Genomic DNA, 26158 nt, shown 5'->3' with positions numbered 1-26158 from the left:
AGTTAAAATGAACAAGCTACTGTTACCAGCATAAAAAAAAAAAAAATAGGTAGATTTTTTAAAAAACGGGTACATTTTTTTAAAAGGGCATTGAGCTGAAAGGTTAAGTTACAGGATGGTGCTATAGGAGAGATCCATTTATTAAAAAACATAGAGCGTGCATGCATACCAATTTACACATGAAACCCACTTATGTGGAGTCAGGGTGTTCTCCTGGGCACTTCACCCAATAGACAGATCATAAGCAAACAAACAAAAAAGAAACAATTGTTTTTTTAAATAACAACAAAAAGCCAGGAGAGTAGTTACATACAGGGAGGAGAGAAGTAGGGGGAAGAGAGGGAAAGTGGAGTAGACGACGACAGTATCCAGGGGACGTCCGTGATCGTGGGAGATTTTAGTTCTTGGGAGTCGGGGGTTGGGGGGCGACAGTAGTTGAGTGTGTGCTGCACACCTGTGACCCCAGTACTTGGGGGGACTCCATGCCGTTAGAGGCCGGTTTGATCTGTAGAGCAAGCTCCATCCAGGCTAACCCAATCTCAAAACCAACCTAACACACACAGTAAAGCCCGGTGTAACACCCCTGACGAAAGCACTTAGGAGGTAGAAACAAGAGAAGGAACAGCAATTCAAAGCCATCTTTGGTCCCAAAGTGAGTCCAAGGCCAACCTAGGCTACATGACACCCTGTTGGGAGGGAGGGAGGGAGGGAGGGAGGGAGGGAGGGAGGGAGGGAGGGAGGGAAACATTCAAACACACCAAAAGGGAATGTGGGAGAATGTAGCACTGATAAAGTTGTTGTAGAGCGTATATGTATCTATTACTCTTTGCATGTTTCCATGCCGGAAATAGCTTGTAACATTTTTAAGGATGTGAACTGTGCACTTTGAACAGTTACTTTGGGAAGGGTGAACCATTGGTTGTCTGTGGTAGGAGATGGAAGGAGCAATTGTCTCCGAGACAAGAGAAACAGCTGATAGGACACTTAGTGAATTTCTGGATGCTCAAACCAAGAGAGTGTCATTACCTAGTTAAAGTGCCTAGTAAATTGTCTGAAAAGGGCCTGGGCACAACTGAAGCAGAAATCACTTACCTGCCTGGGGCTGAGATGGGGATCAACTGTAAGTGGCCATTAGGGATATTTTTAGAATGGTGGAACGATTCTAAAACTGGCTTGTAGTCCCAATTGCACAACTCTGTACATTTATGAATAGCATCCAGTTGTACACTTAAAAATGGGTGGTTCGTATAATTTCAGATTTTGCAACACTAATGTTATTTAAAGAAAAGGGAGGGAAAAAAAAGCTAAAGTTCATATAATTTGGCCTGGCAATCTTTTTTTTTTTTTTTTTTTTTTTTTTTTTTTTGCAAAAATGTTCTAGGAAAACATACAGATTGGGAAAGAGACAACCACCGTCAGGGGAAAATTTTTTTTAATTATTACTGAGTAATAATATTCATAAGCCAACTCTCCAGGAGTCACTGGTAGCTCCTACTTTCCTTAGCTTGGCCGGAGATATCCGTGGGCTTCAGGCTGGCACACAGATGCTTTCATCCTCGTATCATAAAGAAATCTAGAAGTCAGGAAAACATGATTAGGCACATTTTTAAAACAGACACACACACATACATGCATGCACACAGAGACACAGAGATACAGTCTCATTCTCTCTATCTCTCTGTCTCTCTCACACACATACACATAGAGACAGAGAGAGACAGACAGAGAGAGACAGACAGAGAGAGAGAGACAGACAGACAGACAGACCTGCATATATACTATATTATCTCAAGCAGAGCCTTGCCTGTACTTGCCTGACCTTGAATGACCCAGCTGGACCGTTCTCTTGATTTGGGCTTCAATTCCAACTCAGTATCCAGTTTCTGTGGAGCAAGAGGAGGAGAAGCCAGATGACTGGCTAGACGCCCCACAAGGAATTCTTCAGGGCACCTGGGCCACAGACAGAATGTGTTCCTTTGGTTTGCAAACCAGCCTTTTCTTCTGGTTGAAAGGAGAGATGTCTTTATTGCTTCAATTACCATTACAAGAAGGAAACTTCTAGAGTTGTAATGAAGTCTTTGGGAGAATGGTATATCCCTGTGGGCATTGTGGGAAGGTTTGAAAATGGATTGTTAGAAGAGAAACTTAAAACTCATCTGAATTTTTTACTGGACTCAGATACTTGTGAACCTTACAAAGCACTGCCTCCTCTTGCTCGAGGGTCCCGATTATCTGGGTGAATGTCCTCAGTTTGAGCTCCTGAAATGAGTGCATTTTGAGATGCCTGGACCCCTATCTCAGTTGAACTTCACCTTTAGCCCTCAGACTCTTATCCGGCCAGTGACTTACATGAGAAGAATTGGAGTATTTCTTACTTATTCTGAAGTTTGGGAACAGTCTACCTGGCTTCTATTTGAAATTAATCTTATTGTTTGCCGTCTGTATGGATATTTGTTTTAGCCCCAGTCTCAGAGATAACTGTCAAAACTTAAATTTTAAGCAAATGAGTCCTGTTTCTCTTATCACGGAATCAGATAGGCGTTTCGGATTCGCTAGCGGGTTGTGGGGCTTTTCTGAACATTTTAGCTGCTGCCTCCAAATTAATCCCTTAATTTCACCTCAAGAAAGAGAAACGCTGCCTGTTTGGGATTCTCCCATGTATAGTCATTTCACTCTGTCCTCAGATGACACTTACACACACACACGGACACACACACACACACGGACATGGACACGGACACGGACATGGTCACATACATACAAACACACACACACAGAGCGGGAGAGAGACATACAGAGACAAACAGAAACAGACACACACATATAGACAGAGACAGGAGAGGGAGAGAGAGAGGGAGACAAGAGACAGACAGACAGACAGACAGACAGACAGACAGAGAGCAGAGAGTACATACTGCCCCCATGAGTCCTAATCATAAACTCAGGAGGAACTCTGGAGAGTACCTGCTTGGGCACATGGTCATTTTTATTTCTTTGCTTTGGTCCCATTTTTTCCCTTATCTTAGGTAATGGGGAGAGTGCCAACAATCTCCATTAATAAGACAGAAGGATGCCACCTGTACCTCAGTAAAGATGCGCTAGACTGTGAGATCGTGAGCGCCAAGTCGTCCGAGATGAATGTCCTGGTCCCTCAGGGTGACGATTATGTAAGTACCTTCCAAAACCCTGCCCAGAAAGGCTTTTGTGGCATGTTCATGTTAGTGTTCTTGGAGAGGGGGCTCATCACTACCATCTCATGAGCTTCCGTTGAAGACAGCGGAACAGGCAGGTGAGTGAGGAAGCCAAAAAATATTCTAATGCTCCTCTTAACATAAGGGTCTACTAGGAAGCTCAACAGAAACGGCTCAAAACTCTAGAAAAACCTAAGGTTGGGTTCAAGAGCCTCAAAATGGGGCCCAGAATCCGGGTTCTTTGTATGTGCAGTGTACATTCATGTCATGACACATGTGGGGGTCAGAGGAAAACCTCAGGTAGTCCTTGCCTTCCTCCAATCTTTTTGAGACAGGGTTTCTTGTTCACCACTCTCTAAGCGTCTGGGGGTTATTCTTTCCTCCCTCCATCTTATCCTAGAAGGGTCGAGACTGCAGGCATGGTTTATGTTTGGGTTTTAGGGGATTCAAACTCAGGCCCTCCTGCTTAGACAGACAAGCACCTTACCCACCGAGCCATCTCCCCAGCCCCAGAATCTTGATTCTTAGCAGGCTCCCAAGTAAGTCCTCCAACCATCGGCCCACTGAATTCTCCATTTAGAAATACTAGCCCAAGTCATTCAGCCAGAACTTCATTTCTTTACGTCCTCTCCCCAGCGAAGCAGTTTCTAGAAGGACCCCATTAGACGTCCACCCATGTCAACGTTGAGTAAGGTTGAGTTAATCTCCTCTCTTAGATTCTGAAGTACAGCAGATCTGCCCATCCTTACTACGTGGAAACGAACACGTAGAGAATTCGAAGTTTAACTGGGCAGGCAGGACAGGAGAAGGCAGCAAACAAGAGAGTCAGCAAGTTGCTTTCAAGAGAAGGGCCACATCGGCTTGGAGGGCGGCTTACCAGCTGTCCACAGGCTGCAGTCAGCAGACAGGTTGACTTCCGTAAGCAGAGATTATCCATTTACCTCAGGACTTCCTTTGGCTCTACCCTCACGTACCACACACTGCAGCCTAGAATTCCTCATCTAAGTTTAAAGCACAATACTGTGCAGACAGTGAGTCATAGTGGAGACGCCAACCGTACTTGAAACAAGCATTCCCTCTTGGGTTCTCAGGCAATACAGCCGGGCAGCAGAGTAAGGTCAGCCATATGTTGGGCCATGCCTGGTCTTTGTAACTGTCTAAGCAGAACGCCCAGCGGTATGGGAATTGGATCAGCTGAGATAAGCTCATTTGCATGAGCACCTCAAACTCATTAAGCTAGTCTCTGAGCGTGCTACCAGGCATCCGTAATTGTTTAAGACGTCCAAATGGGGGGCTGGGGATTTAGCTCAGTGGTAGAGCGCTTACCTAGGAAGCGCAAGGCCCTGGGTTCGGTCCCCAGCTCCGGAAAAAAAAGAACCAAAAAAAAAAAAAAAAAAAAAAAAAAAAAAAGACGTCCAAATGGATTCCATTACACAGCCCAGATTGAAACCCATTGGCTTAGAAGCGGTGGTTCTTAACCTGTGGGTCATGATCCTTGTGGGGGGGTTGTCTTAGTTAGGGTTTTACTGTGGTGAACAGACACCATAAAGGACAGCATTTAATTGGGGCTGGCTTACAGAGTCAGAGGTTTAGTCCACGCTCATCAGTGTGGAAGCATGGCAGCATCTAGGCAGGCATGGTACAGGCACAGCTAGACTTCTCTCTCTCTCTTCATCTGAAGGCTGCTAGTGGAAGACGGATTTCCAGGCAGCCAGGATGAGGGTCTTAAAGCCCACGCCCACAGTGACACACCCACTCCCACAAAGCCACATCTCCTAATAGTGCCACTCCCTGAGCCTAGCATATGCAAACCATCACAAGGGTCACGTATCAGATATCCTGCATGTCGGATATTTCCATTACAATTCATGACAAAATTACAGTTATGAAGTAGCAACGGAAGTAACTTTATGGACAGGGTTACCACACGATGAGGAACTGTATTAAAGGGTCTCAGCCAGCACTAGGAAGGTTGAGAACCACTGACTTAGAGAATGAAAGCTAATCAAAGCCTGAGCTTTTGTACTAAACTGTATCCTTGCCTCTTTGGGTCAGTGGCTTTGCTCCCTCAAGTTGTTGGTCCTCTTCACACACTTTCCAGGAGGAGGTGCAGACACAGACTTGGGTGTCAGGATGTGGGAATGGACAGTGGGCATCTTCATCCTGATGGAAACCAACCTCCCAGAGGAGAGGCATGGATGTATCAGTCTCTTTGATGCTACAGCACCATACTGCCAAAGAGGCCATCTTCATGGCTGGCCATGGGGCTCAGAGATGTATGTCTCTAGCACACAGTAGGGCCTGGGTTCCATCCCCTACTCCAGGTCTGAACTTTCCAATGGAGAACAAACACAAAGCTGTAATTACACTCAGAGAAGAATATCAGAAGTGATAGCAGGCACACAGGTGCATTGGATTACTCAAGAATAGTCCTGTTGTAGGCAGAAGACCGTGACAGACAGAGTCTTAGTACCTAGGAGGTTGGAGTAGGAGGATCATGAGTTCAAGGCCAGCCTGGGCTTCATAGCACAAGACCCTGTATCCAAAGTAATTTGGCTTGTCTATTGAAGATTTCATTCTAGAATTTCCTTATTACAGTAAAATAAGTAAACAAATCATTTCTCAGGGTTGTACAGGAAATCCAGTGAGGCTCCAGAAGCCAGAGGCAAGGGGCTTGAGTTCATGTGTGCTTATATGCATGTGTGTGTGTTGTATGTGGTATGGTGTGTGGGTGGTTGTGTGTGGTGTGTGGTATGGGGAGGGGGGGTTTGTGTGTGTGTGCCTGTAGTGTGTATGTGTATGTGTGGTATATGGTGTGTGTGTGTGTGTGTGTGTGTGTGTGTGTGTGTGTGTGGTATGTGTGGTATATGTAGTGTATGTGTGTGTGGTGTGTTGTGTGTATTGTATATGGTGTGTGTGTGTGTGGTATGTGTGGTATATGTAGTGTGTGTATTGTATATGGTGTGTGTGTGTGTGGTATGTGTGGTATATGTAGTGTGTGTGTGTGGTGTGTTGTGTGCGTTGTATATGGTGTGTGAGTATGGTGTATGTAGGTATGGTGTGTATAGGTGTGTATGTGTGGTATGTGTGTGGTATGTTGTACAGTGTGTGTGTGTGTGTGTAGTGTGTGGTATATAGTATGTATGGTATATGGTATATGTGGGGGGGTGTTTGTGTGTGTAGTGTGTGGTATATAGTATGTGTATGGTATATGGTGTGTGTGTATATATATGTGTGGTGTGTGTAGTATGTGTGTGGTATATAGTATGTGTGTAGTATATGTGTGTGTGTGTGTAGTGTGTGTGGTATGTAGTATGTGTATAGTATATGGTGTGTGTGTATATATGTGTGGTGTGTGTAGTATGTGTGTGGTATATAGTATGTGTGTGGTATATGGTGGGGTGTGTGTGTGTGTGTATTTTCACACTTATGCATGTGCACATGTTCTCATGCCCTAAGGACATTTCTACAATATCCCAAAGAGTAGACAAGTCTGGACCCCATTCACACACTGATTTCCCCTGAGAATTTGAAGACCAGAGCTTCTCATTCTCTTCCCCAGTCTTGCCGACTCAGAATCTGCCTGTTAGTAAGATCATAGCTGATTCAGTGCCTGTTCGGGTTTGATGGAGGCCAGTGGCTGAGAGAGACTCCCCCAGTTTGTGTGTTGCTGCTCTGCTCCCTGCACTGTCATTCCAGGCCTGCTGCTGAGCCTCTCAGACCTCTGCTCCCAGCAGCCCTGAGCTCAGGAGGCCTTCGGATGTCGCCTGACTTTGTTCATGTCTGGATACGAGTACCGAACATGAGGCTCTCTGGGAGTAACTCAGACACAGCATTTGCCTACCACAAATGAGGCCCTGGGTTCTACATTAAACCTCAGTATATACCTGTAATCCCAAAACTCAGAAGGTAGAGGCAGAAGGATCAGGGATTTGAGATCGGCTTCAGTCAAGGATAAAGTGAGTTCAAAGCTAGCCTGGGTATTTGAGGTCTGTCTCAAAGAGCAAGCATAGCTCTTCATAAACACTAATGATAAGGGTGTTGCCAGCATGAAGTCACAGACCATGCCAGTCTGCCCGTGACCCCGCCCTCTCTATGAAGCAGATAGGGATCTGATGCAATTTCTTTCACCCATCACGTGACACCTGTCATCCTTCAACCTGCAGAAGAAGCGTAACCACGTAAATGACCCTCCTTCTCAACTTCTTCCAGAGAGAATTTCCCATTCCTGAGCAGTTCAAGACGATATGGGACGGATCCAAGCTCATCACCGAACCTGCAGAAATCATGGCCTGACCTCCAAGAGATATCCTTCCCCGAGTCCCTCCAGCTGGCAGAAGCAAACAGCTAATAGGAGCTAGATTTCACCATAGCCCCGGCGTCCATGTCAGCGTCCTGCAGTTCTGTGCCGTGGAAAACAGTTTCTTTTCTGGCAGGCTTTTATGGGCGTTTTGAAATATTTACCATTTGATCGTGCTTTGTGTGTGATTTTTACTTCCACATGATAACTAGTGAACACAGCAGAGAGAGAGAGAAAAGGATTCTGTTCCCATCGGATCACACACCGTGACGCCCATTTTGTCCTTTTGGTTTAATTGCTAGTTGGAAAAAAAAAAATGAAGCCTTAGAGAGTCTATGTCTGTTTTTACCTTTCAGACAACTTTAGCATGATGAAATAGTCTTGTGCCCTGAAGAATAAGACTATTTTTTAATTTTCACGTGTTCACCTTCATCACCGAGGACATCCTGTCAGTGTGAATGTACACTTCAATCCATGTTTTTACACACACGTCTACACAAAGAGGAAACAGAATTCTAAGTTTATAGTTACTGAAAAATGAAGGAAATCTTAACTCCTCATCTTAAACATCCTTCCGCTGAGTCACTTTGAAAATTCTTACTTGTCTGCCTTTCCCTAAGACAAAGGGTGGTGGCAGAGAGGGGTAGGGTAGGGTGGAGACTCAGTCCTCATTTTTTGCTCTGTAACACCTTATGGTTCTGTTCCAAGAATAGCTCGACTGTTGGACAACCCCATGCAGGTCTCTAATGCTTATCAGACATGAGTCCCTCTTCCAATGGCCAGGCTCCCCAGTGCTAACCAGCCTCAAAGGCAAAAGCCCGAGAGCCACAGCCAGACTGTTGCTTCTCGAATCAGTTGCTTGGCTCTGGTTGGGTTTCCTAGCCTTGACAGCACACTCTCTCCCAGGTGAGCAACAATGCTCTCCATGTCTCTTCTCTGCACACGGCCGAGAACTCTGAAGCTTTGGGGCCGTGTGGAGCGAAGCCTAGCGCTGAGCTTTCGGAACCAATGGAAGCATCTAGACTGTGCCTATGAATGCCTTGCTGGAAGTCATTGTCAGTCTCTGAATAGCTTCTGTATCCATTTAGTATTTGCATCTCTGATAATTGTGTATCAAAGTTTTGCTATAAAAGTTCTGTCCTTCTGGACTAGGTTGTGGCTTTAGTAAGTATAATTTTTTTTTTTTTTTGGTTCTTTTTTTCGGAGCTGGGGACTGAACCCAGGGCCTTGCGCTTCCTAGGCAAGCGCTCTACCACTGAGCTAAATCCCCAACCCCAGTAAGTATGATTTTTGAACAGTAAAGTTACACTAAGTAAAAACTAATTGTTTAAATACTGAGATAAATTCTCGTTTGATTTTTTTGGTGGAGGCTGGTGTTTGTTTGCATTTGTTTTGTTCTGTTTTTTTTTTCTTTTTGCTTGTTTATTGATTTGTTTGCGGTCAGCCAGAGGTACAAAGTGAGACACTATCTAGGAAAAAAAAAATAATTATGGAGTCAGAAGAAATGGCTCAGCAGCTGGAGATGCTTGACACTGAGCCTGACAACCTGAGTTTGACGTCCAGGAATCAGGTGGTGGAAGGGGAGAATTGACCTACACAAGACGACCTCTGACCTCTACATGCACGTCATGAATGTACGTGTCAACACGCACACACAAGTAAGATTTTTAAAAATTTTAAACCTCAAGGCTCAGCAGTGAAGAGCTCGTCTGTTCTTACGGAGGACCCACGTTCAATTCCATAACTCTAACTCCAGTCCCAAGGGCTCTGACATCCTCAGGGGCACCCGCATGCACGTGGTGCCCCCACACACTCGGTCACACACGTACCAAAGGTCAAAATGAAAATCACCACCAGGTTATATATTACATATTTGCGTTATAGAGGTCTTATGCAACCAGGGTGGTCTTTTAATTAAAAAATAAAACAAGGAGGAAAGAAAGTGGCAGAAAGTCAAGTGCCAAGGGCTCCCGGGTCTCCTCGGTATCTTAGGCTGAGAATGAAATGGCAGAGGCAGTCTTGGCTGTAAGTCCTCTCCTGGGTAATACTGACCATAACCCACCTCAGTCCCTTCTGAGAGTCTTCCCTTTCGTGCGCCTGCGGAAATGATAGGGAATGCATACCGTGTAGTGTGTTTATCCCTTCACTCACTGGAAGTGTTTACATCAGCTTCTTAGGAACTGCAACTCTCTCTGCCTTGCCCATTTCAAAAGGCAGAATCTGGGATCCAGGGACGTCAGCCCCATGTACAGAGAGAAGCAACAGCAGGTCAGGTGAAGGCTGCAGCAGCATGCTGTAACTACTGTGGTTCCCTTAGTCTAGCATTTCCCTGACGTACCTAACCAGCATCGCATCAGTGGTTCCTTCCCCATCATCAGTGAAGTTCTAGACACTGCCTTTTCCTGGTTGAACGCCTGTGTGTGTGACAAGTTTCTCTGCATCCTCTGCCCACCCCATCTCTACCTCTTTAGTTCCTCCGTGTTCATTTGTCTCCCTTCGGTCCATTGCCTGCACGGATGACGCTCAAACCTACCTGCATCTGAACCCATCTTCTCAGTTCCTGATTATCGATGTCCGTAGATTATTTCCATCTGCTCTTCCCAACTTCTCGGTGTGGCTGAAGTCACAAACATTTGCCACACTTCATCCAGTTTTCCTCAGCTACCTGCCAAGTTCAAGGCCCTGTCTTAGTCACTTGTTGCTCTGTTTAAATACCTGATAAGAGCGATGTCAAAAAAGGACGGATTCATTTCGGCTTACGGTTTTAAGGGATGCAGTCCATCTTAGTGGGGAAGGCATGGTAGTACGAACAAGAGGTAGCTTGTAAAATAAATTTAATTATACCGACCCCGTCTTACTTTCAAATGAGTGAGACTCAGACTATGATTTATTTATGTAGCATTGCACAATTACTGGGGGAATTACCCACAATCTATCTTTCTTTACACTAAACTGTCTACTTCCCCACCTATGCTCCCCAAATACTTGCTACTTGAGTCTTCCCCAGTTATTTCTGCTCCACCAACCTGACCTCAGGATCCATTTCACCCAGGCATGTGCTCCCGGTTCATCATATCTAGTGGAGACCTCCCTTTTCTCTCTCTCTCTCTCTTTCTTTTTTTCTTTCTTTACTTTCTTACTTTCTTTCTTCCTCCTCCAAGATACTTCTCTCTCTCCCTTTCTTCTTGTGGTCCCTACCTGCAGTCATCCAAGCCCTGCCTACCTCCCCAGTAATTGGCTGTCACCAGTTTTATTTACCCAATAATTTTAAGGTAGGGAGCAAGGTTTACATAACAAGGGCTGGTGAGGAAATTCGCTGGTCTTGGGGCAGCCAAGTCTTGGGGTACAGAATTTAGCTTTTGAATACATTAGCAATACCAGACCAACCCCAAACAGTAGCTGGGCAACATTGCAAATAGGGAGACAGGAAGTGGAACCTAGATGTCAAATCTTAAGACCAGAGACCCACATCCCCCTAGCAAGGCTCCATCTCCTAAAAAGATTCCATAAACTTCAAAAGCAACATCTCCTGCCACAGACCCAAGTGTTCAAACATATGAATCTGTCAGGGCATTGAGCACTGAAGCCACAACAGGCCTCTCTCTAGTACTTCCCATCAGAGATCTATAGTTACCGTTTCCTGTGGTAGGACGCATGGACAGGAAGTGAAAATGGAGGAAACCATAGTTCATTCTTTTTCAGTACAATGTTTGAGATGGTCTTGGTAGCCCAGGCTGAACTGTAAATTGCTAGGTAGCCCAGGCTGGCCTTGAAATCACGGCAAATCTCCCACCACAGACTTGGGGGCGCTGAGGTTATGGGCATGAGCCATCATGGCTGGCTTAGGGTTCATCTTTAGACATGTGTTTTCAGGATGTCTTTGTGGCATAGAACTGAAAATGTCAGCCAATAGATAAGCAGATCTGGCGTCCTGTCTGACTCCAACGCCCTAGGAATTGTTTCATGAGCTTAAATATTCCAAAAAAAAAAAAAAAAAAAAAAGCCCCTGAACTTCATTAAACATGCTCATTACAAAGAACTGATTTTAAAACGTTGGTACTGTCTGTACCACTGCGGGTACAGAGGTGGTTTTGACAGTCACTTTGAGGGCTTTTATCCCTGCAATGGAGACAGACTGGTTTATGTTAGCCCTATTGAGCACATTCCAATATTTCTGCGTGTCAAGCAGCTGCTGTCTGCTCTGCATGTAGACGGGAAACCAGCTCGAATCACCCCACCAATGTTCACCCCGATTGCCCCACATGGCTTTTGTTCCTCTGTTTGTTTAGTAACTTGGCGCGGAATATACAATGAACAAAGGGTAATGTTGGCCAAAAACAGTTTGTGTTCAGGTTTCGCTCAGGCACAAAGTCTGGTTTCATAGTCAAAAATAAGTTTTTGCCTAAAGCTGCAACTTTAGATGTTTGGGGTCTAAGTCTGCTTGCTTTCTTTTAATACACTGCGTTTCAGAAGCAGGGTATAGTGACACATGTCTGGAATCCCAGCACTTGGAAGGTGGAAGCAGGAGAATCAGTCTTTCAAGGTCATGGTCATCTCCAAAGTAAGTTCAGAGGTCATCCAGGGCTATGGAAGGCCAAGTCTCAAAACAACAGTCAAACAAAAGACATTGTTTTGGACCATTGGTAATCATTTTAAAAGTGATGTCTTGTTTTGACACAAAGAACCAAACGAAAGACGCATCCCTTATTAAAGCATAATGCCAGTTTTTAGATCCCATTTGCCAACATCAAAGAAAAAAAATCTTTAAAAAAAATCAGCTGATGCTGATTTTGGTGGAGTGTTCGAATCCTGGACGTGAAGCCCTGGGATCAAACTATATTAAACAAATAAGATAGCTGAGCTTAGGAGCAAAGGTCAGGAGGATCAAAAGTTCAAAGCTATCCTTGGCTACTTAGCAAGTTTGCAGCCAGCCTGGGCATGTGAGACCTTATCTATGGATGGATGGATGGATGGATGGATGGATGGATGGATGGATGGACAGATGGAAGGATGAATTATAAATAAAGTCAGATGGTAATTCCCTGAGATCAATAATTCGTTCTGGCAAATAAACAGAAACCGTATCTTTAAAAAAAAATATTTTTAATGATAACCTTATGAATTGACTAGTTTTTCTAGAAAGTCAATAAGCCTGCCAGGGAAGTCTGTCTATGAATATAACAGTTGTGTAGAGTTGATTAGGAAGCTCAAGATTTGCTTGCGAAGACTGATGGCCCTTTTCTTAGTCATTGTTCCAGTGGGGCACAGCCATGTCAACACACAATGAACAAAGTGCCTCGCACTGCAAGGCTGACATTAACAGCACGTGCCTTCTTGTAGCCCGCCCTGCCTGCAGCTGTCCTGCCTCCCGTGCTTTGATCCGGTTTCAAAGTTGTGACACAATGAGAGAGTCAGGTGGATGCAGGCTATCAATGTCAGGAACGTGACTGCTTTCTGCAACCAGGTTTCAATAATTCAGTCTTCTCTTGTAAGGTGTTTAACGAAGGGGGGTGTGGCATTGGGAGAACGATTTGCAGGAGCTGTGGAACAAATACTTCAGAGAAAAGATCCCAGCACTAAGATGTTAAGGTAGGAAAATGCTGATGTTGAGGCCAGCCTGGGCTACAATGGGAGATCTTGCCTCAAGATACTAGAAAAAGGGCAGGCTGTATAATTCAGAGGGGAAACACTTGAACAGACTTAAGGATCCAAGTGTAATCTCTGGAACCCAACAGTAGGAAGGCAAAAAAAAATCCATAAATTCCTGAAAACTGACCTCTGTCCTACACATGTGCCTGTGTACACACACATACACACACGCACACACAAATAATGTCAGAAGGGGGTATGAAGGGAAAGAGGAAGGCAGGAAGCTTCTTACACTATAGATTTTAAAGGCAGTGTATGTACATGTGTTCCTCATGGTCTAGGATACATAGACACTCTGGATCAAATCCCCAAGCATCTCCTATGCTGTCATAAACCTGCACCATTCGCAAACCGAAGCATAAATGTTAGTACCTATCTGATACATGGGACCAGAAGGAAGCTAACCATATACATCTATAGGAAACCATACTTGAAACGCTAAGTGATCCAAGCACCTGCCGAGGCTCTGGGTCAGGGTGAGCTTTATCTTGAGCTCAGTTGCAGCCGTGCACGGGGATTGGAAAAAATAAAGACAAAATGTGGTGGGCACTATGTCTGGTAATTGTAAAAAGGAATGAGCTCCCGTCGGCAACTAAAGTCTGGTTCTCGGAGTTATCGAAAAGGCTCTCTCTCACTTGTTAGCATCTGAAATAATTATGCCAGCAATCTGGCCTACTTTCTGCACGCTGCTTCTACCAACTGGCTAGACAGCTACCTTCTCTAATTAAATTAACCTCCTCCACAGTCCACAGAACTGCGTGTCTATTTTCCTCAAAAAGGATCCCGTGTCCTACGAGATAGGGACAGTTCCAATAGCTTGTCATCGATTAGGACGTAGGCTCACAGCTCATGAACCCGTTAGGAAAGTAAGCACATTTTCTGTTCACTGGACAGACGTTGCCATGAAGGTCACAGGACCTGGTTTTCATACGGGAGCTGCCAGAGGTGAGTGAGCCCATCCAACCAATGCCTGTGGCACCTTTAAAGAAACCCTTTAAAAGAAAATCAGCGCTGGGAGGTGACCTGATAAAAAAAAGGTGCTTACTACACAAGCGTGAGGACCAGAGTTCGGCTCCCCTAAACCCATTAAAAAAAAAAAAAAAAAGCAGGCTGGATATGACAGCACAGGCTTGTAAGCTCTGGGGAAGCAAGAACAGGAAGAGCACAAGCCAGCCAAACCAGCCAATCAGTGGACTCCACATTGAGTGAGAGAGAAATGGTCTCAACTAATAACAACACTCCATAGTGCCCAACTGCAACTAGCACCTTTATAACACAGCTCCGATGCCCAAGACTCAGGGAACATCACAGACGAAGGGATGGGGGGGTATAAAAGTATAAAAGCCAGAGGACCAAGCTGTCTGCTGAGGGAGTTTCCTGTGTGTGACAGGAAAGCCGCATCCATGAAGTCTCAACAGTTTGGCCATCTAAACAATAACAGCATAGTGACACCCGTTTACATGCCAAGGCAGATAGAGGGGACCTTCCAGGCCCCGCCCCTAGAGGAAGAACTGCAGACCATTAGCAGCTGCTGACAGAGGGAGCATCCATCTTCTCCAAGAGGAGCATACATATGTAATAATTAAATACGATGTCATAAATCTGAGAGGAAATGGGGAGGCATGGGAGGAGTCGGAAGGGAGGGGTGGAAACTATGTAAATATATCACGCACATATGAAGTTCTCAAAACTATTCAAATTGAAAAAAAAGTCCCACTTACAGCCAAAGACTCCACAGTCTTATTTTTCACACCCTGACTAGCCATGGGTCTCTGTATAAATCTACTTGTCTACTGCAAGGAGAAACTTCTCCTTATCTTCTTCTTCTCTATGAGTATAACTTAGGGGACAGTTTGATATTATGTTCACTTAGTAGAATAATTGTGCCCCACTATTCCCCACTAGTCTAGGAACTAGAAAGTCATGAGGCTTTGGGCCAGGTAGCAGTACCAGGTATAAGTCCTGTTTTATGGAGGGATCTGTAAATCCAATCAGAAAGTACTTGGTTACACCTAAGACGTTTCTGCCATTGTCTCACTAGAGGAATAGCTTGTCAGGTTTGTCATTATTATAGTTCATGGGGTTCACAGTTGAGTAAGATTGTTGAATACTTTCTGATGGTTTAGCATAAGTAGAACCTTCTAGCAGTTTAAAAGCTACTCAGGGTGCTGGGGATTTAGCTCAGTGGTTAGAGCGCTTACCTAGGAAGCGCAAGGCCCTGGGTTCGGTCCCCAGCTCTGAAAAAAAGAACCCCCCCAAAAAATAAATAAATAAATAAATAAAAGCTACTCGGTAAGGAGGGAGCTTCCAGGTCAGTACCAGATCAACTTCTCTATCTTACATGACCCAATTACGTCTTGTCTCCAGCTACTGGGTCTTTTCAAAAAGTTCTGGGGATAACCGAGAACAATAGATATAGCCTGTAATATTTGGGGGCAATTGGGGTCCCAACTGAGCAACAATTCAAAAAAAAGGTAACTTATATGTGCCACCAAACATTTTATGTGCTAGCCTATGATGTCTGGAGAGGCCTTGTCCCACACATTCTCCCACAAGGGTCAGATATTTTTGTGTGAAAGGGGACAGAAAGGTTGTACAAGACAAAAGTACTAAACTTCTACAGCAATAAGTTATTTGTTGGACATTAAATGCAGGGCTGTTCTCTGGCCCAGTACATACACATGCTGGTTCATATTCTTTCCCTGCCCCCATTAAATTGGCTTAAAAAAACATATACAATATATTTTGATCACAGTGTTTGTCCTTTTCTAACTCCTCTTCCTAGATCTCCCACCTCCTTACCCACCGAACTCCACGTTCTTTCTCTCCCAAAACAAACAAAACCCAAAACAACATGGAGTCTATCTTGTGTTGGCCAACACTCCTAGATACAGGGCCTGCTGAGAAGTGTGACTCTCCATTGTTAAAAAACTGGGTTTCCCTTTCCTAGCAGGTCTATCAACTGTGATTAGCTTCTTGGTTAGGAGCGGGACTCTAGATTCCCTTCCCTTTCTCTGTGCTGGGAGTTTTGTCTGGCTTGAACTTGTGTGTGTCATGTGCCTGCTGTCACAAACACATACTCTTTAAAAGACATTTTAACAAGTAGGGAGATGACTTCATGGATTATAGAGACTGGCATGCAAATGTGAGGCCCAGAGTTCAGATCCCAGCAGCCACATAAAAGTCAGGTGGTCAGGTGGGAGTGGTGGCCTGCCTATAATCCCATCACTCTGGAGACAGAGACAAGGGATCCTGAGGGTAAGACCAGCTGGACTCCATGGGCTTCAGGTTCGACAAAAGAAAAAATGGGAAGCAACTTAAGAAGACAACTGATGTCAGTCTCTTGCCTCTACATGCATGACAGACACTGTGCCCATGCCCATGAGAACACACACAAACACAAGCATGTACACCAACCACACAACACATTCACACCCCAAAATATATTTAGGAAGACAAATTTTTAAATTCTAATAATATTTTGGATGCATACTTTCTGAAACATCAGAAGAGATAAAACAAAGAGGCATATCCTCCATACTCTTATAAAAGAGGAAATAAAGCAATCGTTTCTCCAGCTCTAACTCTTCCATACACTCTCTGGGTTTGGTGGTAGATGAGGACATAGACATTCTATTCAATAGTGAAGGTATACTATCTAATGTGTACTCATGGTGGTGAGACTACATGGCTGTTTATGGGTGTAGCTTCGGATGTTACTAAGAGACACGATTTCACAGCAAACTTCCTGATCCTCCAGCTCTTAAGACCATTCTGCCCTTTCTGTAATGTTTCCTGAGACCAAGAATAACACCAATAGACGTGCCAAGGTGGATGAGAAAAGGCCTACAAGTCCCCCCACACACACACTCACACATAACACACACACACACACACACACACACACACACACACACTGTAGGCAACTCAGGAAAGCTAGGAAATGGAGAGGTGGCCTTGCCCCAGAAAACACATCAATTGGCTGTCCAGTACCAAATTGTCAACCCTGAAAACATACGTACAAGCAACATTATATAGAATGAGCAGGTTATGTTTAGAAATATATATATATTTATGCATTAACAATGTAATATATATACATACATACATACATATACATATATATATACACATACATATGGGTTTAAAAAAAGAGATGTTGTAATTATATTGTAATATCAAAATACAAAAAAAAGATATAAAACATTGAGGCATCATATAAAAAACCCAGGCTCTACAGCACCCATTTGGAGTGGCTCTTTAACTGTACAGAAGTTCACTTGTATAGTCTTTGGGTCTGATTAATTTCATTGTGCAATTTTTTACAACCTTTTTATAATAAAACTTAAAATATATATCAAGAGAATAAATCATAGAACAAGATGAATAAAAGTTATGATATAATAGTAAGAATAAATATAATGAATTATACCACCAATAAAACCCCTCAGGTCAACAATACTCACATTTTGTTTTTAAGTGTCTCAGGTAAAAACAAAGTATCGGCTGGGCATGAATGAACCATGCACATAACCCTAGGGCTCAAGAAATGGGGGCATCTACCTTGGGATCCATCCCGTGCACAAACACCAAACCCGACACTATTGCTGATGCCAGGATGTGCTTGAGACAGAAGCGTCACATGGCTGCCCTCTGAGAGGCTCTGCCAACATCTGACTGAGACAGATGCAGATACTCACATTCAATCATTGAACTGAGCCTGGGGACTCCAATGGAAGAGTTAGGGGAAAGACTAACTTCCTGTGGGATTGTAACCCCATAGGAAGAACAACAGTATCAACTAACCAGACCCTCCCAGGGACTAAGTCACAACCAAAGAGCTGGTCCATGGCTCCCACTACTTATGTAGCAGAGGACTGCCTTGTCTGGCCTTAGCGGAAGGGGAGGCCCTAGGTCCTGTGGAGGCTTGATGCCCCAGAGAAGGGAGATGTTAGAAAGGTGAGGTAAGAGTGGGTGGGTGGGGCTGGAGAGATGGCTCAGCGGTTAAGAGCACCGACTGTTCTTCCAGAGGTCCTGAGTTCAATTCCCAGCAACCACATGGTGGCTCAAAACCATCTGTAATGAGATCCGATGCCCTCTTCTGGTGTATCTGAAGACAGCAACAGTGTACTTATATATAAATGAATAAATCTTAAAAAAAAAAAAAAAAAAGAGTGGGTGGGTGGAGGAACACCCTTTTTGAGACAAAGGGAAGGGGGGATGGGATGGGGATTTAGTAGAGAGGGGACTAGGAAAGGGGACAACATTTGAAATGTAAATAAATAATTACTAAAAAAAAAAAGGAAGAAGGGAGGAGAGGGAGGAGAGGGAAGGAGGGAGGAGAGGGAAGGAGGGAGGAGAGGGAGAGGAGGGACAGAAGGAGGGATGGAGGGAGGGAGGGAGGGAGAGGGAGAGGGAGAGGGAGAGGGAGAGGGAGAGGGAGAGAGAGAGAGAGAGAGAGATTAAAAAAATGGGGGCAGGAACATCAGGAGTTCCAAGCCATCTGAGATACACAGTGATTGTAAGACCAATTCGAACTACATGAGAGCGTCTCTCAAAAAAATGAACAACCAAAAACCTTAAAACAAAGTATCTCGAAGTTGAAAGAATGAGTAAAGAGAAAGGGTGCTGTGTAGTAGACAGAACCTCAATTCTAACCGAGGCAGGTGGATGTCTATATGAGTTTGAGACCAGCCTGGTCTATATAATAGAGAGACCCTAGCTCAAAGTTAAGCACACAAACAGAATGAGTAAAGAGGTGGTGGATGAGAACCATAAGAAGGCAAAAGTCACAAACTCAGAAACATACAGGGAAACAAGATTTATGGTGAATGCATTAAATTCTCTTTTAAAGGTTTTACTTAATCTGGTCAGGGTCAGCCAGGATAATTCGTCTTTTGATTGATGTAAAGTAGGTTGATTTGGAACCTTAGTAATCTATGTAGACCCTTTACCTGTGTCATATAATATATAACCTGATCACAGAAGTGCCCATCAAGGAGGGAGAAAGGATCATACACAACTTGTGTTTCTAGCATCAGGAGTTAGAGACCACCTTGGGCTTTTAACTACTGTAGTCTGTGGTATTGAATTCTTCTTTTCCATAAAAGTACATTAAGCAACAGTGTGTGGAGATGTAAAAAAAAAAGAATTCTTTAAAATAGGACAGAGTTAATAATGCACAAAATATTAAATATTTTTATATGTTATATAGTTTGTATATTAAATCGAAATGGTGTCATTAACGAGATTGATTTGAAAGAAATGCTGGAAGTGTAGAGCATGAACATTAGTGAAGTTCTCTAGAGGGACAGAAGAAGGTCTAGCTAGTCCAGCAATGACTGTCTACCAGGGGAAAGGCCAAGCATCCAAGCTCAGTCCACAAGGCTAGAGGTCTCGGTTGGCCTTCAGTAGACACTGGGATCCCAAAGAAGTAGTCTCTAATCCCAAGGAAGGAATGAACTCGCTAATGAGAGCCAGAGCAAGTGGGCCAAGAAAGCAGGTTTCCTTCTTCCATGCCCTTTATACAAACAGAAGGTGTGGTCCAGATTAAAGGGGGATCTGCCCGACTCAAAGACCAGGATTAGAAGTAGGACTCCCTACTTCAGATGATTTAATTAAGAAAAAAAAATCCCTCACAGATGTGTGCAGTCACTTGGGTTTTAATAATCCAGATGTGAGGTTGACAAGCAAGCATAGCCATTTGACAAACCCAGATGTTTAGTTATAAAGCTAAAACTCTCCACCCAAAGTGATGTAAAACTGCAGAGTTTGCAAACAGCACACAGGCCATGGGTTCTTCCTGGAGGAGAGCAAAGCGGGAAAGAAAAGATTAGCTGGGGCCTGAGAGATAGCTTAGTGGTTAAGAGCACTGACTGCTCTTCCAGAGGTCCTGAGTTCAAATCCCAGCACCCACATGGTGGCTCACAACCATCTGTCATGAGATCTGATGCCTTCTTCTGGTGTGTCTGAAGACAGTTACGGTGTACTTAAATATAAGAAAGAGACGGGGGGGGGGGGGGGACAGGAAGGAAAAGGAAAAAAAAGAAAAGGTTAGCTGAAAAAAATCTCAGTAATGTGGCCTTGTAAAAATTGTTGTATGGGTGCTGGAGAGATGGCTCAGCAGCTCAGAGCGCTGGCTGCTCTTCCAAAAATCCTGAGTTCAATTCCCAACAACCACATGGTGGCTCACAGCCATCTATAATGGGATCTGATGCCCTCTTCTGGCATGCAGGTGTCCTTGCAGATACAGCATTCATATACATTAAATAAATAAATATATTTAAAAATCGTTGTGTGCGTGTGCACACATATCTATGTGCACATATGTGTAGGTGTCTGTGAAAACCCATAGAGGACACTGAATTCCCCTTGGAGCTTGAGTTACAGGTGGTCACAAGACGTCAAACAAGGGTGCCGGGAACCGAGCTCCAATCCTCTGCAAGAGCAGTACGGGCCCTTTACCATTGAACTCTCTCTCCGGCACCCAGTATAGAAGTTTAACTCATCTTTTAAATAGTTATCCAAAGAAGAGAGCCCTATCACAATTCCAACTTAGTAGCAATGGAAATTCCTTCTACCGGAGATTGGAGGAGGATCAGCATTTAAGCCCAAAAGTTAGGGAAATGAGGCAAACACAATTAAGGCTTAACCAAATAAATGAACAAACATAAAACAAAACAAAACAAACATCTGAGCTGGGGGGAGGGGCGTGAAATCAGTGTGGCGGGATGTGTGCCCAGCATGAGCCTGGGCTCTGTCCCTAACACTGCAGTATTTTTTTTTTCTTTCAATGAAACAAAAATTAAACCAGATGTTACTGTTTTTTCCTTGGGCTAATTCTGCAGGAGACAGAGTCACGTAGTCTTCCCTTGCACTTCAGGTCTGTTGTAATAAACAGGTATTTAGACAAGGTCTCACTGTAGCCCTGGCTGTCCTGCAACTTCCTATGTAGACCAGGCTAGCCTCTAACTCACAGAAATCTACCCGCCTCTGCCTCCTGCGTGCTGGGATTAAAGGCATTAGCTACCATTCCCTTCACGTATCAAGTTTCAGATTAAAAATTGATTAGAGGTAAGCTAACAAGTAAGAAATGGAATGCCAATTTTTTTTTTTACATTATCCGCAGAGTGCCAGTTAGCAATAGGCTATTTCTCCAATATCTTGAAATGAATCAAACATCTGTTGTCAATATCTCAGCTGGATATGGAAGCACACATCTATAATCCTGGCACACGGAAGGTGCAGGCAGACAGATCTGGAGTTCAAGGTCATCCCTCAGCTATGTAACAACTTTAAGGCCAACTTGAGTTTTAGGAGACAGGGTCTCATAACATAAAATGACGAGGCAAAAATATTTTGGTATATAAAATATATATTCTTGCTTAATCTTAATGCCCTGCACTTTTAAAGTCCCCTTTTCTCCTTAATTAACAATGACGACTTCTGTGTGTTGAACTGGATCTTTCTGAGAGCCTGTTATTGGGTGCCTGGTAACTCTGGATACACATTCTCATGAATTTTCCTTGCTTTGCTTTTATAAATAACTCTGTAGGACTGTGCTTGGTTTGCTAATCTTTCTGTATCTTCCTAAAAGGAGAATCACTTAGGAGCACGGCTTGGTTATTCTGAATTCTGCTCAGTCTTGGCAAGCTATCCATTTAAAATGTAAAGGTGGCTCAATGGCTAAGAGCACTGGCTTCTCTTTCAGAGGTCATGAGTTCAATTCCCATGCAACCACAACCCTCTGTGATAGGATCTGATGCCTTCCTCTGGTGTGTCTGAAGATGCTACAATGTACTCATATACATTTGATAGATAGATACAATTTTTTTAAAAAATGGTGCAAATTTTCTTTTCAGAATGAATGAACCCTTTTCTCCAAATCTCACCAATACTGGGTAATTCCCAGTATTGCCAGGGTGTTACACAGAACCATAATGGCTCAAAACAGGCTATCCAAGGGATAGAGCTCGTTGAATGAAAAGGAGGGATGACTTTTGCATTTAATTAGAATAAAGTCATCCAGTGTATTAAACCTGGACATCGCTGCACACAATGCCAATAAAGCCCCAAAGGAAACTAAAAAATTGGGGGAAGAGGGGGTTTGGTTTGACCACACAGCAAGGTGGACCAAGAACGGAGCAAGGATTTGAAGGGTGACACGGAAGTTTCTGTCTGTGGGCACAACTCTGGACCCTCTAGAGGCGGGTTCCCAACCTTCCTAATGCTACAGTCTTTTCATACAGTTCCTCATGTTGTGGTGACTCCCAGTCACAAAACTATTTTTATTGCTACTTCATAACTGTAATGTTGCTAGTGTTATGGATCACAATGTGAAATAAGTATCTGTGTTTCCTGATGGTTTTAGGTGACCCCTGTGAAAGATTTGGGGTTGCAATCCACAGGTTGCTCTAGGCAACAAAGTTCCCTTTTGTGACCATGGCCCGGCCTCCTAGGAGGGAAAACCTGCTGCAGAGGAGGCTGAGAAGCTAAGAGCAGCTAGCTAAGCTCCAAGAGGACTAGCGTTTGGCTCTCAGAAGCCACCCTGGCATCTCGTAACTGCCTGTAACTCTGACTTCAGGAAATCTAATGCTCCCTTTCTGACTGTCACAGAGAACGACACCCATGTTCCCCTATCCACACACACACACACACACACACACAAACACACACACACACACACACACACAAGTTAAAATGGAAATAAATAGTTTTGAAAGGAAACACAGTTCAATGGCGGAGTATTTGCCAGGCACGCTTGAAGCCCAGGGATCCATTTGAGAAGGTAAAAATAAATAAACATAACAGTGATAACCAGGCATGAGAGAGTGGCCTTTAGGCTAGTGCACTACCTCATAAGGAAGCTAGAAAGAAATTTAAGAGAGATAGAGTCACTGTCAAAGGTGAAATTCCAAGGAAAAGATTTGCATAGGCACAGGACTGCCTGGCCTGCCCTCTGAGATCAACAACTTTGGCTTTTTCCTGCGGATAGCTTCCAGTGTGAGTAAAGGAGAGAAGAGGTACGAATCCCTGTTTATCGTACTCAATTAAACCGGCCCTTTTATTTTACAAATATACGCCCTTCACAATGGCTCCCCAGATCATGTTGGGAACCAGTGTCTCCTGCTTGTTACATAAGTACTCTGAGGCTGAACCACATCCGGTCTGCATCAAAGCTTTCGATGTTTCTGTTGCTGACTAGGTCCAAGTCATACTTGTAACTTTGATTTTTTTCAAAACCTATTTTCAATGATGGTTCTTAAAGGCTTCAACCTCCCTTGTAGCCCACCACCCACCAGGGGTAGTGGGAAAGAGGCTGGGGGAATGGACCTGTTTAGAAAGGTTCTTTGGAGCAACTCCCACCTGTGTCGTCTGGAAATCGGCAGTGCAGTTCACAGGTCAGCAGGCAGCAGCAGCTCTATCCACTCACAAACACCTCAGGGATGCACCAGCAGTCCAGTTTGGTAGAGTTGGGATAGCAACGGCCGCGACTCGATCTAGCAGAGACAGCCAGGCCTCGAGTCAGCAGGAGGGACCCAGGGATCACCAGGAGAAGTTCTCGGCTGTGCCTCTCTCAGGGAGTCGAAGATCAGCGAAGACTGGAGACCCACAAGCATTGCACAGCTAGATGTACCAGCAAGCCAAGCTCTGTCTCTGTCACTCTGTGGAGTCCTATATAATCTCCAAACATCACGTGTCCTCCACGGCTCTTCCCTCAGCAAGTGCGGATGTCTCAGCTGACGTCACTCTGCCACTCCGCCTGCGTCCTTGGCAAAAAACTGTAGCACACCATCAGAAGTTTTTTGATGCTTTTCTCTCTATGGAGTCCCCACAAATGCAGCTCAACTACGAAATGTAAGGCAAATCAATACATGAGTGTTGTTAGCAAAGAGTCGCTCATCACCTGTCCTTTCACGTGCTTACTTTAGCAGAACATCTTTTCACCTGTGTCTGCTTCAGGAAACACTCCTTCACGTGTTTGCCCCAACGAAACACCTTTCCCCTTTACATGCTAGTCATTTTCTTCACGTAACCTGCTCCCGTTCAGCAGATGATGATGCCATACTCGGTATTTAAAACTTTGCTTTTCCTTCCCCCCACCCCCAATCTTACATTTTAAAGTGAAATCTAATCTTACCCTACAAACAGTCTTTCCTTGTGCCAAATTTCATGGGCAATGCCCATGGATACTACGTGGAACCAACAAGCAAGCCTTGGGTTCTGTCCGAATAAAACAGAGACAAGGGCTGGGTTTGAACCGCTTAAGTTGGACCTGGAGACATACACCACGAATCCTAGTGCTCAAGAGACAAAGGTGGGAGGACCAGAAATTAAAGGTCATCCTTGAAAACAAAATGAGTTCAAGGCGGGCCTGAACTACTTGGGAACCTGTCTCAAACAAAAGAGGGCTGCGGAGAGCGGAGAAGAGGAGAGAAGAAGGGGGGGGGGGGACAAAACAAAAAACAAAACAACAACAACAAAAAAAAAAAACAGAATTGAATCAATCCTGTTCAAGATGCTCAGCTTCAGCGGTTAACTTTGGAAATTCCTCCCCCTACTGGTTGCCTGAAGTCCTGTCTTTCTATTTTACACAAAGCATCAAGCCAGAGTTTGAGTGTGACATGTTTTTTTCTGAGTTAACAAAAAGCCTGCTAGGAATAAATGCACACATATAAATCACCTCAAATTCCCATAATCAAGAAATCTAGGGGTTGGGGATTTAGCTCAGTGGTAGAGCGCTTGCCTAGGAAGCGCAAGGCCCTGGGTTCGGTCCCCAGCTCCAAAAAAAAAAAAAAAAGAAAAAAGAAATCTATAATAGAGAAAAATATTATTATCATTTTTATTATATAAATTACTTGAGCAATGGATATGTTTCTTAATGCTGCTTAGCAACCCCTGTATAAATGCTTATACAGGCAGTAATTCAACAAAATTTAGTTACGCAGAAAAAAAACCCTTTGTTACATACTTCCCACAAATTAGTATAGAAATCAAATTATTTTAAATTAAATATTTTATTCAGTGCTTTGGGCATTTTAATTATTAAATGCCATTGATAAGTTTTACTCAAATAGAATAATAAATCTAAAAATTAGATTATCCCACTAAAACTAAGAAGTCTTATAGTCAAAGAACAGATGTTCGGCTACCCAAGTGTCTAGAATTTGCACTTGCTTTGTTTTTGCTTTTGTTTGTTGTTTTGGTTTGGGTTGGTTTGGCTTTTGGAACAGGGTTTCTCTTTGTGTAGCCCTAGCTGACCTAGAATTCATTCTGTAGATCAGGCTGGCCTTGAACTCACAGAGATGCTCCTGCCTCTGTTTCCTGGGTTCTGGGGTTAAAGGTGTGCTCCACCATCATTCAGCTAGAATGTTCTTTTAAGTCCTGTCAAAGCATGGATTCCAAGATGGGCACAAAATTAATTAGTTATTTTCCAAATTGTGGTACCTCACGCCTGTACTCCCAGCATTCTGGAGGCTGAGGCAAGGGGTTGCAAGGAGTTAGAAGGCTAAGCTACATAGCAGGACCCTACTGAAAATAATCTTAAAAGAAACCTTAAAAGAAAAGAAAAATCAAAAGACTGAACACCAAGGGAAAACAAGGGAACCCCATTTCACAGTTTTCATAATGGCGTCATCCATGATGGGACCCAGACTTGAGCACCCAAACAAAAGAGAGACCATACTTCATACTGAGGCTTCTTCTCTGAGCTTTTCCTAGCTGGAAAGATTCTGCTCTGCAGGAAGGTCCGCTTTTCTCTTAGCCTTTTGCTAACCAATCACCCTTTGCTTCAGTCCCATTAGAATTCCTTCCTACTCCCTATTCAAATCGCTGTGTGGTGATGGGCTCTTGGCTGGCAGCTGACTGGCACTGACATTCATTTAGTCCCAGTTCCACAAATAATTAAAAGTTTCATGTTTATCAAACCCTTATAACATGGCCCACTGGTCATATGGGTTACTGAGTCTCATGCTATAAACAGCTCTTCAGAAAAAAAAATCATGATATTAAAAAGTGG

General features: G+C 43.9%; 1 protein-coding gene across 4 annotated transcripts in view; it reads left to right on the top strand.

Moving 5' to 3' along the window:
- The window catches only part of Cap2 (cyclase associated actin cytoskeleton regulatory protein 2), a 149415-nt gene extending 140586 nt beyond the window's left edge, over nucleotides 1–8829 (top strand). For 3 of the 4 annotated variants that reach the window (XM_087589689.1, XM_087589691.1, XM_087589690.1), the window contains exons 13-14: nucleotides 3027–3167; nucleotides 7404–8829. In XM_087589689.1, the coding sequence (XP_087445815.1) occupies nucleotides 3027–3167; nucleotides 7404–7487 (225 nt within the window). In that variant the 3' untranslated portion in view covers nucleotides 7488–8829. 4 annotated transcript variants of the gene reach the window in all.
- The last annotated feature ends 17329 nt before the right edge of the window (nucleotides 8830–26158 follow it).

This window comes from Rattus norvegicus, chromosome 17 (assembly GCF_021556685.1).
Source record: "Rattus norvegicus strain SHRSP/BbbUtx chromosome 17, alternate assembly SHRSP_T2T, whole genome shotgun sequence".
NCBI lineage: Eukaryota > Metazoa > Chordata > Mammalia > Rodentia > Muridae > Rattus > Rattus norvegicus.
Note: the sequence above shows the minus strand (reverse complement) of the source record. Positions and strands in the feature narration are given on the sequence as shown.